Source organism: Leuciscus leuciscus (assembly GCF_965113295.1).
Source record: "Leuciscus leuciscus genome assembly, chromosome: 25".
Lineage (NCBI taxonomy): Eukaryota > Metazoa > Chordata > Actinopteri > Cypriniformes > Leuciscidae > Leuciscus > Leuciscus leuciscus.
Genome location: NC_138724.1, coordinates 18,100,043 through 18,113,697, shown reverse-complemented (window position 1 = coordinate 18,113,697; position 13,655 = coordinate 18,100,043). Strand labels below are relative to the sequence as shown.

At 37.1% G+C, this 13,655-nt stretch overlaps 1 protein-coding gene across 1 annotated transcript in view; it reads left to right on the top strand.

Moving 5' to 3' along the window:
* The window catches only part of LOC309490195 (transcription initiation factor TFIID subunit 4), a gene marked incomplete at its 5' end in the record, with an annotated part of 36,620 nt that overhangs the window by 12,181 nt on the left and 10,784 nt on the right, over positions 1–13,655 (top strand). Inside the window, 3 exon segments of the mRNA XM_082159226.1 lie at positions 812–937; positions 4,293–4,349; positions 10,523–10,642. Coding sequence (XP_082015352.1) covers positions 812–937; positions 4,293–4,349; positions 10,523–10,642 — 303 coding nt within the window.

Genomic DNA, 13,655 nt, shown 5'->3' with positions numbered 1-13,655 from the left:
TGAACGTGTTAAACAAGATAAATGGTGTATGCTTAATTTCACGATAAGTGCCATTAATCGCAATCAAAAAATGTAATCTATTGACAGCCATAATTTTATTCATTATTATTAGTATTATTACTATTAAATCTTAATATATGGTAGTTTTGTTAACCTTGTTATCATAGAAGATTTAATGTAATGCAGCTTGAAGAATAAAAAGTGAAAATCTAGACTTTAACTTTGTACTAAGTAGAAAAAGAATGTCGCAAAGAGGATATGGTGTCATGTTGTGATTTGTCCCGTTCTGATTTTGAAACAAACTGTTCGAAATGAGTAACTGGCACGGCTGTATGAAGTCAGCCTGTTGACATCAGCGAAAAACAAGCCAGACTTGAATGGAGACTGGATAAGTTGGCCCTGCGAGTGAGGCACAGCCTCAGCGCAAAAGAAAGCGTGCAAGAAGAGATGAGAAGAGCAGTGCCGTTCCCGCTGCTAATAGGCTGTAGCCTCAGAAGTGCACAAAAATGTGAGGGTTCCTGTGTGTGTGTGTCGCTCTGCTTTGGTCCTCCACTGCGCCTCACGCAGCTCTTTTACCTGCAACGCTAGAACAACTATCGCAGGAAAGAGAGTCGGGGTTGCCTTGCAGAAACACTGCGAAACGCACAATTATCCCATTAGCTCTGGGTGACCTACTAACTTCACTTTCATTTATGTACGAAAGGGAAAACAGTGAAACTTTTGGCAAGCTGTGGAAAAGTTTGTTCACTCTTATAACAACGTAAAGGTGATGAACTTGTTGATGAGGAGTTTTGGTTTTTTGTTTCCCCAGGATGAGGAGCTGTACGAGCAGGCATCGGATGTGCGGACCCAGCTGAAGTTCTTTGAGCAGCTGGAGAAGATCGAGAAGCAGAGGAAAGATGACGAGGAACGGGAGCTACTAATGAAAGCCGCAAAAGTAGGTTTGAGTGATGCGGGAGTGGCCATCGGCGCCAGTCTGCCCATCAGCGCCTTGCCAGCGTGCACTAGCTTTTCCTGCACGCGTTGGCCACTGTTTAAAAGAAAACTGGTTGTGCTTTTAAGCCTCGGAGAGGAAAGACAGTGTTATTAAGACACAAGATTGCACTCTGCAGCTTCATACTGTAGCAAATTGCAGTAATGGCAAAGCCAGAGGGATTTATCCAGTCTCGAGTTGATTTGATTGTACTGTTGCCTGGACTGGAGTACATCAGGGGAAAGGGAATGAGTCTTCTGTTAGGGAGCGAGAGAGGATGTTTTAAATTTGCCTTGAAGTTGCTTTCTTTCTAAGGAAGTGACACTCTCACTCACAGAGTTTGTTGGGGAAAAATCATGTTATATGTAATGGATGAACCTTAAGGCATCACTACCTTTACCTTTTTGGCACTAATCAAGTGAACGCTGCTTATAAATTAATCAAGACTACATGGCTTTTTAAAACTGTTATATAGCCAGACACGAGGATTAGGAGGAATTTTCTGGGTTCTAAACAAGTTAAGTGCTATCAGCAGGGATGGACTTATGTGGGGGTTTTCGATACTAAATTTCTATATTTAAAATGCAGGGATGCACCGATATTGAAATTCTGCCTCATACAGATAAGCTTAGCTGATCATTTTCAATTTATATAACTTATAAAGGGACGGGATTAAAATTATGTACATTTTAAGTAAATTATAAAAATATAAATGCTTAATAAAATGTCTAAATAAATGTACATAAAATATTTAAATACATATAAAAATGTAAAGTAATTACAAAAAAACCCTGTAAAGCACTTAAAAAAAAAAAAATTGTTTTAGATGCTATAAAATTATTTTAGTTATCATAATTTAATGAACAGAATGAAAAATAGGTATTCGTGTTGAGATTTGATAAATTAATTTATTAGCGCTTTGAAAGATTAAAGTGAGTGTTAGAAGATGCAAAGGTAATCTAAATGTAGAAGAAATTAGCATGAATGATTAAATATCCAGTATCAGCTGATGCTGGTAAAAAAATACAAATAAATCATATTGGTTGATAATTGCATTTTATCTTGAGGCAAGTCAAAATTATCAGATTCTGCCGATACAATTTGTATTGAACATTTCCTTTAAAAATGGTTTGTTTCCAACTTTTAAAGGGTTAGTTCACCCAAAAATGAAAATTCTGTCAGTAATTACTCACCCTCATGTTGTTCCAACCCCGTAAGACTTTCGTTCATCTTCGGAACACAAATTAAGATATTTTCTATGAAATCTGAGAGCTGGCTCACTCCTTCATAGGCTGCTAGGTAATTGATATCTGCCAGCCCAGAAAAGTTAAAGACATCGTTAAAATAGTCCAAGTGACTACAGTGGCTCAACCTTAAGTTTATCAAGCGACCAGAATACTTTTTGTGCGCAAAAAAAGAATGACTTTATTCAAATATTCATTTTCTTTTCTTTTCTGTGTGGGCCTCTGAGTGACTTCACGTAGTGTAACAGCGCAGCGCTTCTGATTGTACGTCAGAACGTAGGCTCACTATTGGGCAGCATCACACACATGACGAGCGTCAGCCAATAGTGAGCCTACGTTCTGACGTACAACCCAGAAGCGCTGCGCTGTTACACTGTCAACAGCTTAGGAGAATGACATGGAAGAGAAGAGATGGTTGAATAAAGTCGTTGTTTTTTTGCGCACAAAAAGTTTTTTTGTCGCTTGATAAACTTCAGGTTGAGCCCCTGTTGTCACTTGGACTATTTTAACAATGTCTTTACTAACTTTTCTGGGCTGGCAAATATCCATTACCTTACAGCCTATGAAGAAGTGAGCCAGCCCTCTGATTTCATCAAAAATATCTTAATTTGTGTTCCGAAGATGAACCAAAGTCTTACGGGGTTGGAACAACATGAGGGTGAGTAATTACCGCCATCATTTTTATTTTTGGGTGAACTAACCCTTTAAGTTAACCAAAACTAATTAGCTCCCATCCCTGTATATAGATCTGTTCAGGAATTTTGTATTACCGATTTTAAATTCTGGCTGGTATGATAGGCCAATAATTATTTCCATGTTATGGCAGATAACTGATAAATGGCCAATATTAAAATTCTATTCTATTGTCTTTTTTTATTTTTTATTATAAATGATTGTTCTAGATACTATAATTGAGGCATTGCAACATTATAACATGAAAAATGGATATTCATGTTGAGATTTGATAATTACATTTAACAGTGATATTAAATGATCAGGTATTAAATTAATTATTTAAGTGTTAGATGACGGCAGAGGGAATCTAAATGTAAAAGTAGGGGAGTAATCGTGCATGAACAAATATCAATTGATCAATACCATTAAATTAACCCAAAAAAACAACAATCTAATAGCGGCTGATAATGTAAACTCAGTTTTTGTGGGACAAGTCAAAATTATTGTCTGTGGTAATCGACTGCGTGTCACAGATGTTGCTGATACAACTAGTACAACTAGTCAGAACATGTAATCTTCTTACTGGGATTTAAGTTAACCAAAACAATTCATTCCCATCCCTATATATAGGTCTGTTCAGGAAATACATATTACTCACACATCAATTCCTAACTATTTCATTTGTGATGGTGACACTTGAGACTACATATAGATTCCAAAGCAGCAACAAACGGCTAGTAGCAACTTCCCAGCATGCATTGCTCTCCCTTGAAGTTTCACTCCTTAAGATTTGGTGGGGGTGTGACAATTTCCCACAGGAAAAGGACATGGCAACATGAAAGCAGAGGTAATTAGTTGACTTAAACGACAAATGCTGATGATGACGCTGACAATGTCCCGCTCCAAAGCAACTCCCAGTGCAGCGCCGTCCCTATTCTAATTAATGCAGTCGGCTAATTGAGATGTCAGCCAGAAGATAATTGTTCTTCTGTTGCTGTTGTTGGTCTCATTTAAGTACTGTTTGGGAATAAATTTGACCTATTTACATGCACATCACTGCGTAACAGCACTTTGTCAACATGGTAGAATTATTAGACACGTCCTAATTGGAGACATTAATGTTTTCTCAATATACAGCAAAAGTTCAGGTAAATGTCAGGTTAAAGGAAATAGTTCACAGAGAAAAAAAAACCTTTTATTTACTTCAAATCCTTTCGTTCCAAATCTGTATTCTTTTTTTTTTTTTGTGAACACAAATTTAGAGATTTTTTTTTTATAACTATTTCTTTGTTACCTTTTGATTGTTTTCTAAACAGATATTTCTACTCTAATATTCATATAAATGCTGTATATAATTTAAACCAGTCTATTTTAGTTCTAATGTTTCTCTTTGCTTGCAGAGTCGCTCGAGGCAGGAGGATCCCGAACAGGCCCGGCTTAAACAGAAAGCTAAAGAGGTGAGCTTTATGGAAGACTATTTAATAGTACTAATAAAAGTGCTCGACATACATTTTTCATGATTATGCCATTGGTATGACTTTGACATCATTTAGTCTGACATTGAGACAAATGGTCTTATACGTCTCCTAACAAGTTTATTACAGTATGGGGGAGAAGTCATCATTTTGCTCAGATGTCACACCGCACCGCTGCCATAATGAGTCTAATATGGGCTAATCTTTGGCTTGTGGGGGCATGACATGTCTGAGTTCTATGAATTTTTCATCAGGTTTAATGCCATTGAAAGCAAAAATACTTTAAGCAGATATTTTGAAGAATGGCCTGGTTGCTGTTTTCCATGCAATAAGATCAAATGGGGCCTGGTGCTGTCAATCTTCAAATTGATACTAAATCACCATAAAAGTATAAAAAAATGGTTCATACACTATATTATAAAACAATGATGTGCTATATTCCAGGTCTTCTGAAGTCAACCAATAGCTTTGTGTGAGGAACAGACTGGTGGTGCACAAATATTATGGTTGATACCGATCAGCCGATAATTATTTGTATGATATGCCCAATAGAGGATGTATGGATAATGTTATGAATCTGTACGACTCTATTAAAGAAAATTAACGCCGTAAAATCTATTACATGCACACAGCAACTCAGTCTTAAAGGTGGTGATGTTCTTTAAGAGCTCCTCTTAAAGGGTTACATTTCTTGCTCTAATCTTTAGCTATCCCTATATATAGTAGATGTGTGTGTGTGTATATATATATATATATATATATATAAGCTAGCATCACCCTGGTTCCCTGGACAAAAACTCAACAGGATTTTTCCATTGACTTGGATTATTGCAGAAAATTAGGTCAAAGGCTTATTATGATTATTAAACATTTTGTTCATCATGATAATCTTCACAAATGAACAAAAATTCTATGAGTCAAAAGCTAAACGTTGGCTATTAACAAACTACACCACGGTCACATGACTTGAACATTCAGGGAAAATATTTTTAAACAAACACTGGAAGTGTTTTGGAAACTTTGTGATGGTGATGTTAAAGTTATAATAGTTTGCAAGAGCGGAATAGTGAGTAGGTGAGTTTATCGGTGTGATGACATTTAAAGTCCCCGACAGCCCCCTTTTAGACACTTGTTAGCAAACACCATTTACAAGACAAGTGAAAGCTTTAAAAAAAAAATCACAATTTTAAATCGTTGAATAAAAAGTGGGGGAGAAAAGAAAAATTAGATAGATAGATATTATTATTATTATTATTATTTATTAATATATATTATTATTATTTTTAAATGCCCCGTTTGGACTCGGCTTACTAAAAAAAGATTCCTCATTAGCACAGTGAACAGCTTTCAGGCTGTAATTTTCATTGGATGCCAAGCAGGAACTTACAATTTTGGATACAGCAATTGGCCCATTTTTAGAAAAAGACACATGTCTCTGTTGTCATATCCCCTCCCTTTCTTTAAATAAGCTTTTTACACACCATATGTCGCAATGTCACCATATGTCTCTGTTTGTATTGACAACTACTGTTGGATCTCATCCGTCAAAGAGGATTTTTTCTGAACCCCAGTGATCATTCAAAGCATGTTTTATTCAAATCTAGAGCCACATAGCCCATTGTCTCTCTGTTGCTGTGGATATATTGTTTGTTTCAGCACTCTGTTGTTTTTCTTACCTGAGGGCATATAGTTATGGAGAAAGAGAGAAGCACTTCTTGAAGCTTCTTTGGTCTTGCTGCATCTCCTTATTTCAGATCACAGTATAGCTAACTAGACTAAACAGAAACGCTGATACAGTTCTATATATTTATTTACATGATTCACCTCAAAGCAAGATAGCAGCTCCTCATCATTTTTGAAGGTCTGTCTTAAAGCCTAGACAGATTCCTCCTCCTTTCTCCGAACCCCTGATTTCTTACCTCGACTTCATACTGAAAGAAGACGTTGAAGTGGGACGTGTCAAAGGGTTGTCTCCTTTTTTATATAGCTGATTTTTAGTGTGTGTATATATATATATATATATATATATATATATATATAATTTTTGTTTCATATATTAAAATAAACCTATAAAAATATATTTACATTACATTGAAATTACATTATAGCTGTATAGTTTACAGAGATTATTGCAAATTAAGCAATGAAAAATGGAAATATATATATATATAAAATAAAATTATGTATGTCAAATATTTAAATATTCTTCAAAAAGCTTAATTTTTTTGCTTTATTTAAAGTGTATGTATGTATATATATATATATATATATATATATATATATATATATATATATATATATATATATATATATATATATAGTGTGTGTGCTCACAAATATATATATAATATATAATATTATCATTATTTTATATATATATAATACTATTTTATGTATATTATATATAAGTGTAATTCTAATAAAAATGTACTTTTTCACTAAACATAAAAAAATATATAATTGAAAAAAACAATAATGCTGTTAACCTTTATTTAATTGCCAATAAATGCTTTAAATTATACAGCTATAACGTATTTTAGTATTGTAAATTGTTAGATTTTTTAATTATTAAAAACACTCCTCAAGGTGTTTGTTGTCAGCTATGATTTTACATCATATTTTTAACCGCACTGATTATATTGGCTGATTTATCATGTTGTTGAAGCCAAACAACAACTTAATTTAGCGGCCAAGATTTTCATAGCAGCCCATGTTGTATACATATACTGATGCCACTGGGATGTGAAAACAGATTTTGGAAACTTGCTCTGCCGTCTTGTTTTCTTTGATTGTTGGCTCATTATCAAGGGTTTACTCCGCATGCTTCACCTTCTTAATAAGACGTTCTAGAAGGTGATAGATCCTTCAAAACCTCCAGAGCCCAAAACTGCCACTCACTCGCTGAAAAACACTGCAGCTGATATTCAGCATATCAAAGACTCCTAGAATCATGCTGGAATTAGGATCATGAATGCTTGTGTTTTCTCATGTCCTTGACTTCATCCAGCGCCCCTAATTGAACCGCTACACTCAGCATCAACCTGTGCTGTTATTAAGGTGTTTCTCTCAGGCGAGTCATTCTGGTGGGCCGGACTGCAGATAAGGATCAATAGAGATGGAGAGCAGCGCTGGCAGGCTCACTGTCTCTGCCTTTCTCTCTCGCCTGACCTTTGTAAATGATTATAGACTACAAGCATTTCTTTCTTCACTGCCTCCTGTCTCTCTGTCTCTCCAACAGACAGGTAGGCAATTGAGAGAAAATGGCATTTCGACAAAACTAGTAGTTTCTAAACTCAGCCTTTTGGGCAAGTACACGTCAACATCACCTAAAAGTAATATAACAAATATACAAAAGAAAATTAGATACGATTTTATTATTATATATTTTAGATATAAATACATTTCTGTTTGAAATTTGGGGGTCAGTAAGATGATAATTTTTTTTTTTAAATTTAAGTAGATGAATCCATTACAAGGATGGATTAAATTGATCAATAATGGCAGTAAAGACATTTATAATGTTACAAATTATTTCTATTTCAAATAAATGCTGTTCTTTTGAACTTTCTATTCATCTTCGAATCCTGAAAGATGTATAACGGTTTTCATAAAAATATTAAGCAGCATAGCTGTTTTTAACATTGATAATAAGCATCATGTGACACTGAAAACTGGAGTATTATAATAAAAAAAAAAATTAAAAAAAAAATATATATATATATATATATATAATACAATACTTTTTGATTTCTTTATTTTTTCTGATTTTCAGTTCTTTCTGTAAGGATTCAAGACCATATATATGTGTATTATGTATGTGAAATTGGATCAAGTGTAACATTTCTGTGATGACAGAAATAATTTAGCACTCTGAAACTCGCTTTGTCTGCCATTGCTTCCCCCAAACAAAACCAAAAACCCGGCCTAAAACTTGCACCATTGGTTGAGAATTTTTCTTTATATTATAATATTTATACTCTATGAATATACTGTAACATGCAAATTGGTGAGGTCATGTGACAGTGGTGTAACGTGATCATTATTGCATACTGTTTCACATACTACAACATGCAGTAAGTAAGCAGTGTGCTACTGTTCCATTTTGAAACATAGCCGTAGTGTTGCAGCGCTTTTGATTTTAATGATGTAATTGGAGAATCTTCAATCGGTATTCACAGTGCAACTGTGTTAAAGTTGAGCAGCAGGATTTGTGATTGAGGTCAGTCATTAAACAGTGATTATGTGCAGCTACAGAGCTCTGGATTACAGATGGCGTAACTAGGTTCCCCTTTCACTCCTCATCAAATAATCGAATATGAACGCAAGTCAGCGCTCTAGCTGCAGGCGGCGACACCAAACAGTGCCTGTCCTTCTAGAACCTTCCATTTAACACCCCAAGAGTGGCTGCATTGTGTCCATTCAGGGCCTTCTTACCTCGCATTACTTCAAATAGATTCACACACCATACCGTCTGCGTCTTTTATGTGTCCTCGGGCACATTCACCGTAGCTGTCAGGGTCAGGTGAAAGTTCAGTGCACCAGATCACTGACATGCAGCAGTCGCACTGGGCATGTTTACGTGTCAGCTCGCTCTCTCCGGGGCATCCATGCGTGTGCATGCAATGTGCACAACTTCCCTTCCGATTAGCATAACCCTGACTTAATTAGCATGTAAACGTTGCCTTGAATTAGCGGTTTGTCAATTTCTCCCTCTTCATTATGTTATTTAGTTTGTATTTGTGAAAGGAGGGGCAGGCTGCGCAATTATTTGAACAAATTGTTTTTAGCAGCACAAGTGACAAATTCAGTCAATTAAAAGTAATATACATACACAATGAAAATCAGTCACTCTGTGACGGATTAACATCATTCCTGGAATATTGAATAGGCTTTGTGTGTTCTCACTGGTCCATCAAAAAGGCAAGTACCCCTTTATCAATTGAAACAAAACCAGAAATTTGTTCCTATTAAATTAAAATATACGAATATATTTCATTATTAATATATCACAATACAAGTCACTTTAAATTAAAATAAAAACAAAAAAGTGTGTGCGCGTTATATATATATATATATATATATATATATATATATATATATGTATATGTGTGTATATAATATATGTATGTGTGTGTATATATGTGTATATATGTGTATATATGTATGTGTGTGTATATGTGTATATATGTATATGTGTATATACACATACTTAATACATATACATGCATACATTTAATATGTATTATGAATATTAGACATATTTTATGAAACAAAATGGTACCAAAACAAAAAACTAATCACAGTTATTTAGCTCTTAAGATATTGCCAGCCCAGTACTTTAGATTACATTTTTCTTTTATTTATAGGTTTAACTTAACAAAATGAAACTATTTCCAGGTCCTTCTGGTATGGGAATCTCTTTTTGGAACGTCATCCGTCCTGTACCCCACCTCCAATGTTTAGTTCCCACATTTCCCCCACTTCACTTCATAACTCCTGTGGCCACTGCTGCTCAGTGAATGCACTTTCTAATAGGGCTGTCGATGACACACAAAACCGTTCTTGCTGCTAGTGTTTTTTTGCGAGTTCATGGCCGCAGTGGTGTGAGTGTCAGGGTGAGGAGAGGTGAGGACTCTCTCTGCAATCTGTGCCCAGCAGCACTCACTCCGAGCGGGGGAACAGAGGACACGCTGCCCCCCCCCCCTCCTCATCCACCCCTCCCGGCATGGCTGGCTCTGTCACTGCCTGCTAGGGTGAGATGACTTTACCTGCGGGCTGTGCTTTTTGAAAATCGCTCGCTCTCTCATTCTCAAACACTCACTCACTTTCTCTCTCATTCCCTCGTGAAAAGAAATTGAATTAAGCACCCAGATACGGCAAAAGCTCTGAGTTATTTGCTGCATTGAAGCTGTGCATGATGTTCGGAGCTTCATTTGCTCTATAGAGCTCTTCAGGGCAGTTTGGAATGAATGTAAAATACACAGCATACAAATATTTGAAAATGATAATTCAAGTAAAAGAATGTGATACACAGTAATACTTATTTGGGGACTTGTTTTTCACAGACCTAAACAATGCATGTCTGTTTCGCAGGAATTGTTTTGATATATACCGTTCATGCAGTTGATATTGATTGAATGTTCTTTGCCATTCAGATGCAGCAGCAGGAACTCGCCCAGATGAGACAGCGGGATGCCAACCTTACAGCCCTTGCTGCCATTGGACCCCGCAAGAAACGCAAGCTTGACTCTCCTGGGGCCTCAGCAGGTGCAGAGGTAAGACCCTCGGGCCCTTATTTATTTGGACCTCCAAACTAAGGTTCATTTGGGCCAATACTAAGTAGATTAAAGCATGTCAGCTCCTGAAATGCAATATGTTTCTCTCACAATTCTTTAAACCCAGCAAATGTTTAAAAAGCATTTTTTTTTTTTATAGTTTAATGTAGTATAACAGTGACACTTTTGCCATAAACCAAATTAACCAGCTTATGTGGTTCATATTACAAACATGAAATAGTAACATGAAATGGAATAAAGATTGTACAAGATTGTATTCTTATCTACTAAATGTCTTTTGAGCGAATGAACTACAAAGCACTGGTAATATTGTCAAAAAAACTGGTAAAACAAAAATATTTTTGCTTTGTGAATCTGACTGTTGCACTCTCTCAAGCTTATAATATATGGCCATAATAAATGCCCCAACCAGAGATATGCTTATTGGCTTTTTTGCTTGGGCAAAGCTTATTTGTGCTAATTTAGTAAATCATGCAAGTGTCATTTCAGTTCTATGTAAATAATGTGACTTCACATGCTGCAGCCCATGGCAAATTATCAATAAAAGATGTGCCAGACGATATTGCACATAAACGATCATTACCACTATTAACATTAACAGTAGGGGCTGCCTTCTAATGACCCGCCACATGTTTTAGATCTTCTCTTTACTTGCATTGGAACAATCTGCTGCTGTGGAGGGCACTAAATGTCCCTTTATGGAGAGCATAAATAACCAAATAAAAGCATTATTTCTGCTCTATGAATGCACTGCCGACCTCTTTCACTATGGATTACCTTCATCCACCCACATAAAACAGAACCAAAACAGATCAGCAAACAGAACCAAACTTTGATTACACAACTTCATGCTTTCCCAGATGCCTTTTTTGGTGTCACAGGTAAGAGCGTTTGCGTCCAATGCGTCCAGAATGAAGGCAAGTAGATGTCTTCTCTCTTTGTTTTCATCCCATCATTTCTGCCTTTCACATCCAACTCAACGTTGCCTTCGGCAGTGCCTCCCCCAACATGTGCGCAGAAACTCGAGCACACACTGCCTCAGTGTGGAGCAAAATGAATATGACTTTTCTAAAGGGGTCGGTCCTCGCCCAGAGGTCCGTGGCTGGGCCTGCTCTGAAGGGTCCAGTCAGAGATTTCATCACAGCAATGTGCCTGAAGGGCAGCATGGCCCGGAGCGGGAGGCAGCCATGTCATTATGGCTCCACTCATTCTTCCCCCACCCTCGTGTCCTGACAGCAAAATACCTCGTCCTTGCTCCCTGTTCGTTCTCTGCTAGTTTCCTGTGGTGTCGTTCTGCGGGGAACTTTGTCGGGGACATAGTGATAAAATACTCAAGTTCTTGTTTGCAGCGGTTGAGGAAAGGGCGCAGTTTTCTGCTTGGCCTTTGTCTGGCCTCGACGCCCTTGAGGCGGTTTGTTGTTTAATTGCTATTCCGTCTGTCTTTGGGTTGATGAAGCATTTAGGCCAGAGGGCAGCCCTGCAGGACTGCTCGAGGGTAGATTAGTCACAAGGGCAGGTGATGAGGACGTTTCTGAAGGGCGAGTTTTAGGGCACGCTGTAATAAAGGCCGCTGAGTTCCTGTGGGCCTGCATACCAGACTGAGCCTGAGGGCAGATCACACATGAGGGTTCAGAGTTGAGCTGTCCTAACATGGGCAGCCCATATTAACATGTTCATCTCAGTCCTGAGGCCAGGGGGATGACAGATTGAGAAACAATCCATGTGGAAAAAGAGGAAGAGAATATGTTTTCATATTATCTGGTGCACTTCTTGAACCATTATTAAATATTTTTTGAAGATCAACATAATTCTTGACGCAAAACTAACCGTGAGCATCTTTTCGCCCCGCATGAGTTTCATAAGTGTAACATGTTGGCTTTAACTTTCAGTTCGGTTTGTGAAAAGTGAGTGTTACACACCTTCATTGTGTTCTAAACCTTTTATGACTTGACAAAAATACAAATTGAAGATATGAATGCACCGTTGATCAGTACTACAAACATTTTCTTATTGTGTCTGTGCACATCTTATATTATTTTCAAGATCACCATGATTCTTGGCGTCCACTAACCACAAGCAAATTCTCAGCCTGCATGCATTCCGTAACATGATGGCTCTAACTTTCGGTTCAAGTCAAGAAAAGCGAGTATTGTGAGAAGGAAAAATGGAGACGAAAAGCAAGAAGAAATGTATCTCTCGTACAGAAAAGGAGAATGAATATACGGTTGCCCTTCCCTGCAGCAGAATTAACAGGCATCACATGGAAAACAATCTCAGCCCCGGCTATGAAAGAGAGGAGAGGGCCATTAAAAGCAGCCTGAAGGGATGGACTGGACCCAATATCACTAAAGCAAGCTCTCACTCACTGAAGTGAGGGCTCGCTCACAGGCAAAGAACCGTGCAGAGTTCTATAGCCACAATTAAAATCTCCCCCTCTGCCAGATCGGCCAGAGGGCAGAGACTGAATGGGGGGAGGGAGGGGGACGTGGGGGCAGACATGGAATACCAAAGGCAGATTGAAATGTGTAGCCAGTAATGAGCACTACCAAAGCATAGCTTTTTGCAGCAGCGGTCTAAAGTTTAAACATTACCAGTCATTGAACTGAGAGTGTGGTTGTTCTGAATGTATCATTAAAGGGACCGTTCATTCAAAATATAACATCGTCATCATTTACTCCGCTTCATGTTGTTCTAAACCTGTATGACTTTCTGTTCTGCAGCAAAGACAAACTGCATATAGGGATGCACAATAGATCAGTAATTTATATTTGTATACAAAATTCTTATTTGCAATTTTGACCTTGTAATTCTTGATCTAAATTGTTGTTTCTGGAAGTAATGACAGATCTCTCTCTCTTGCATTCAGATCTGCCTCCATTTAATCAGTCCTAACCAATTCCCATCCTACTTTTTTATTTGTTGATTTGTTTTGTTCAGATGTGTCACAATACGTAAGAAAAGATTTATTGCTATTTACGTTTCATTGTGACTT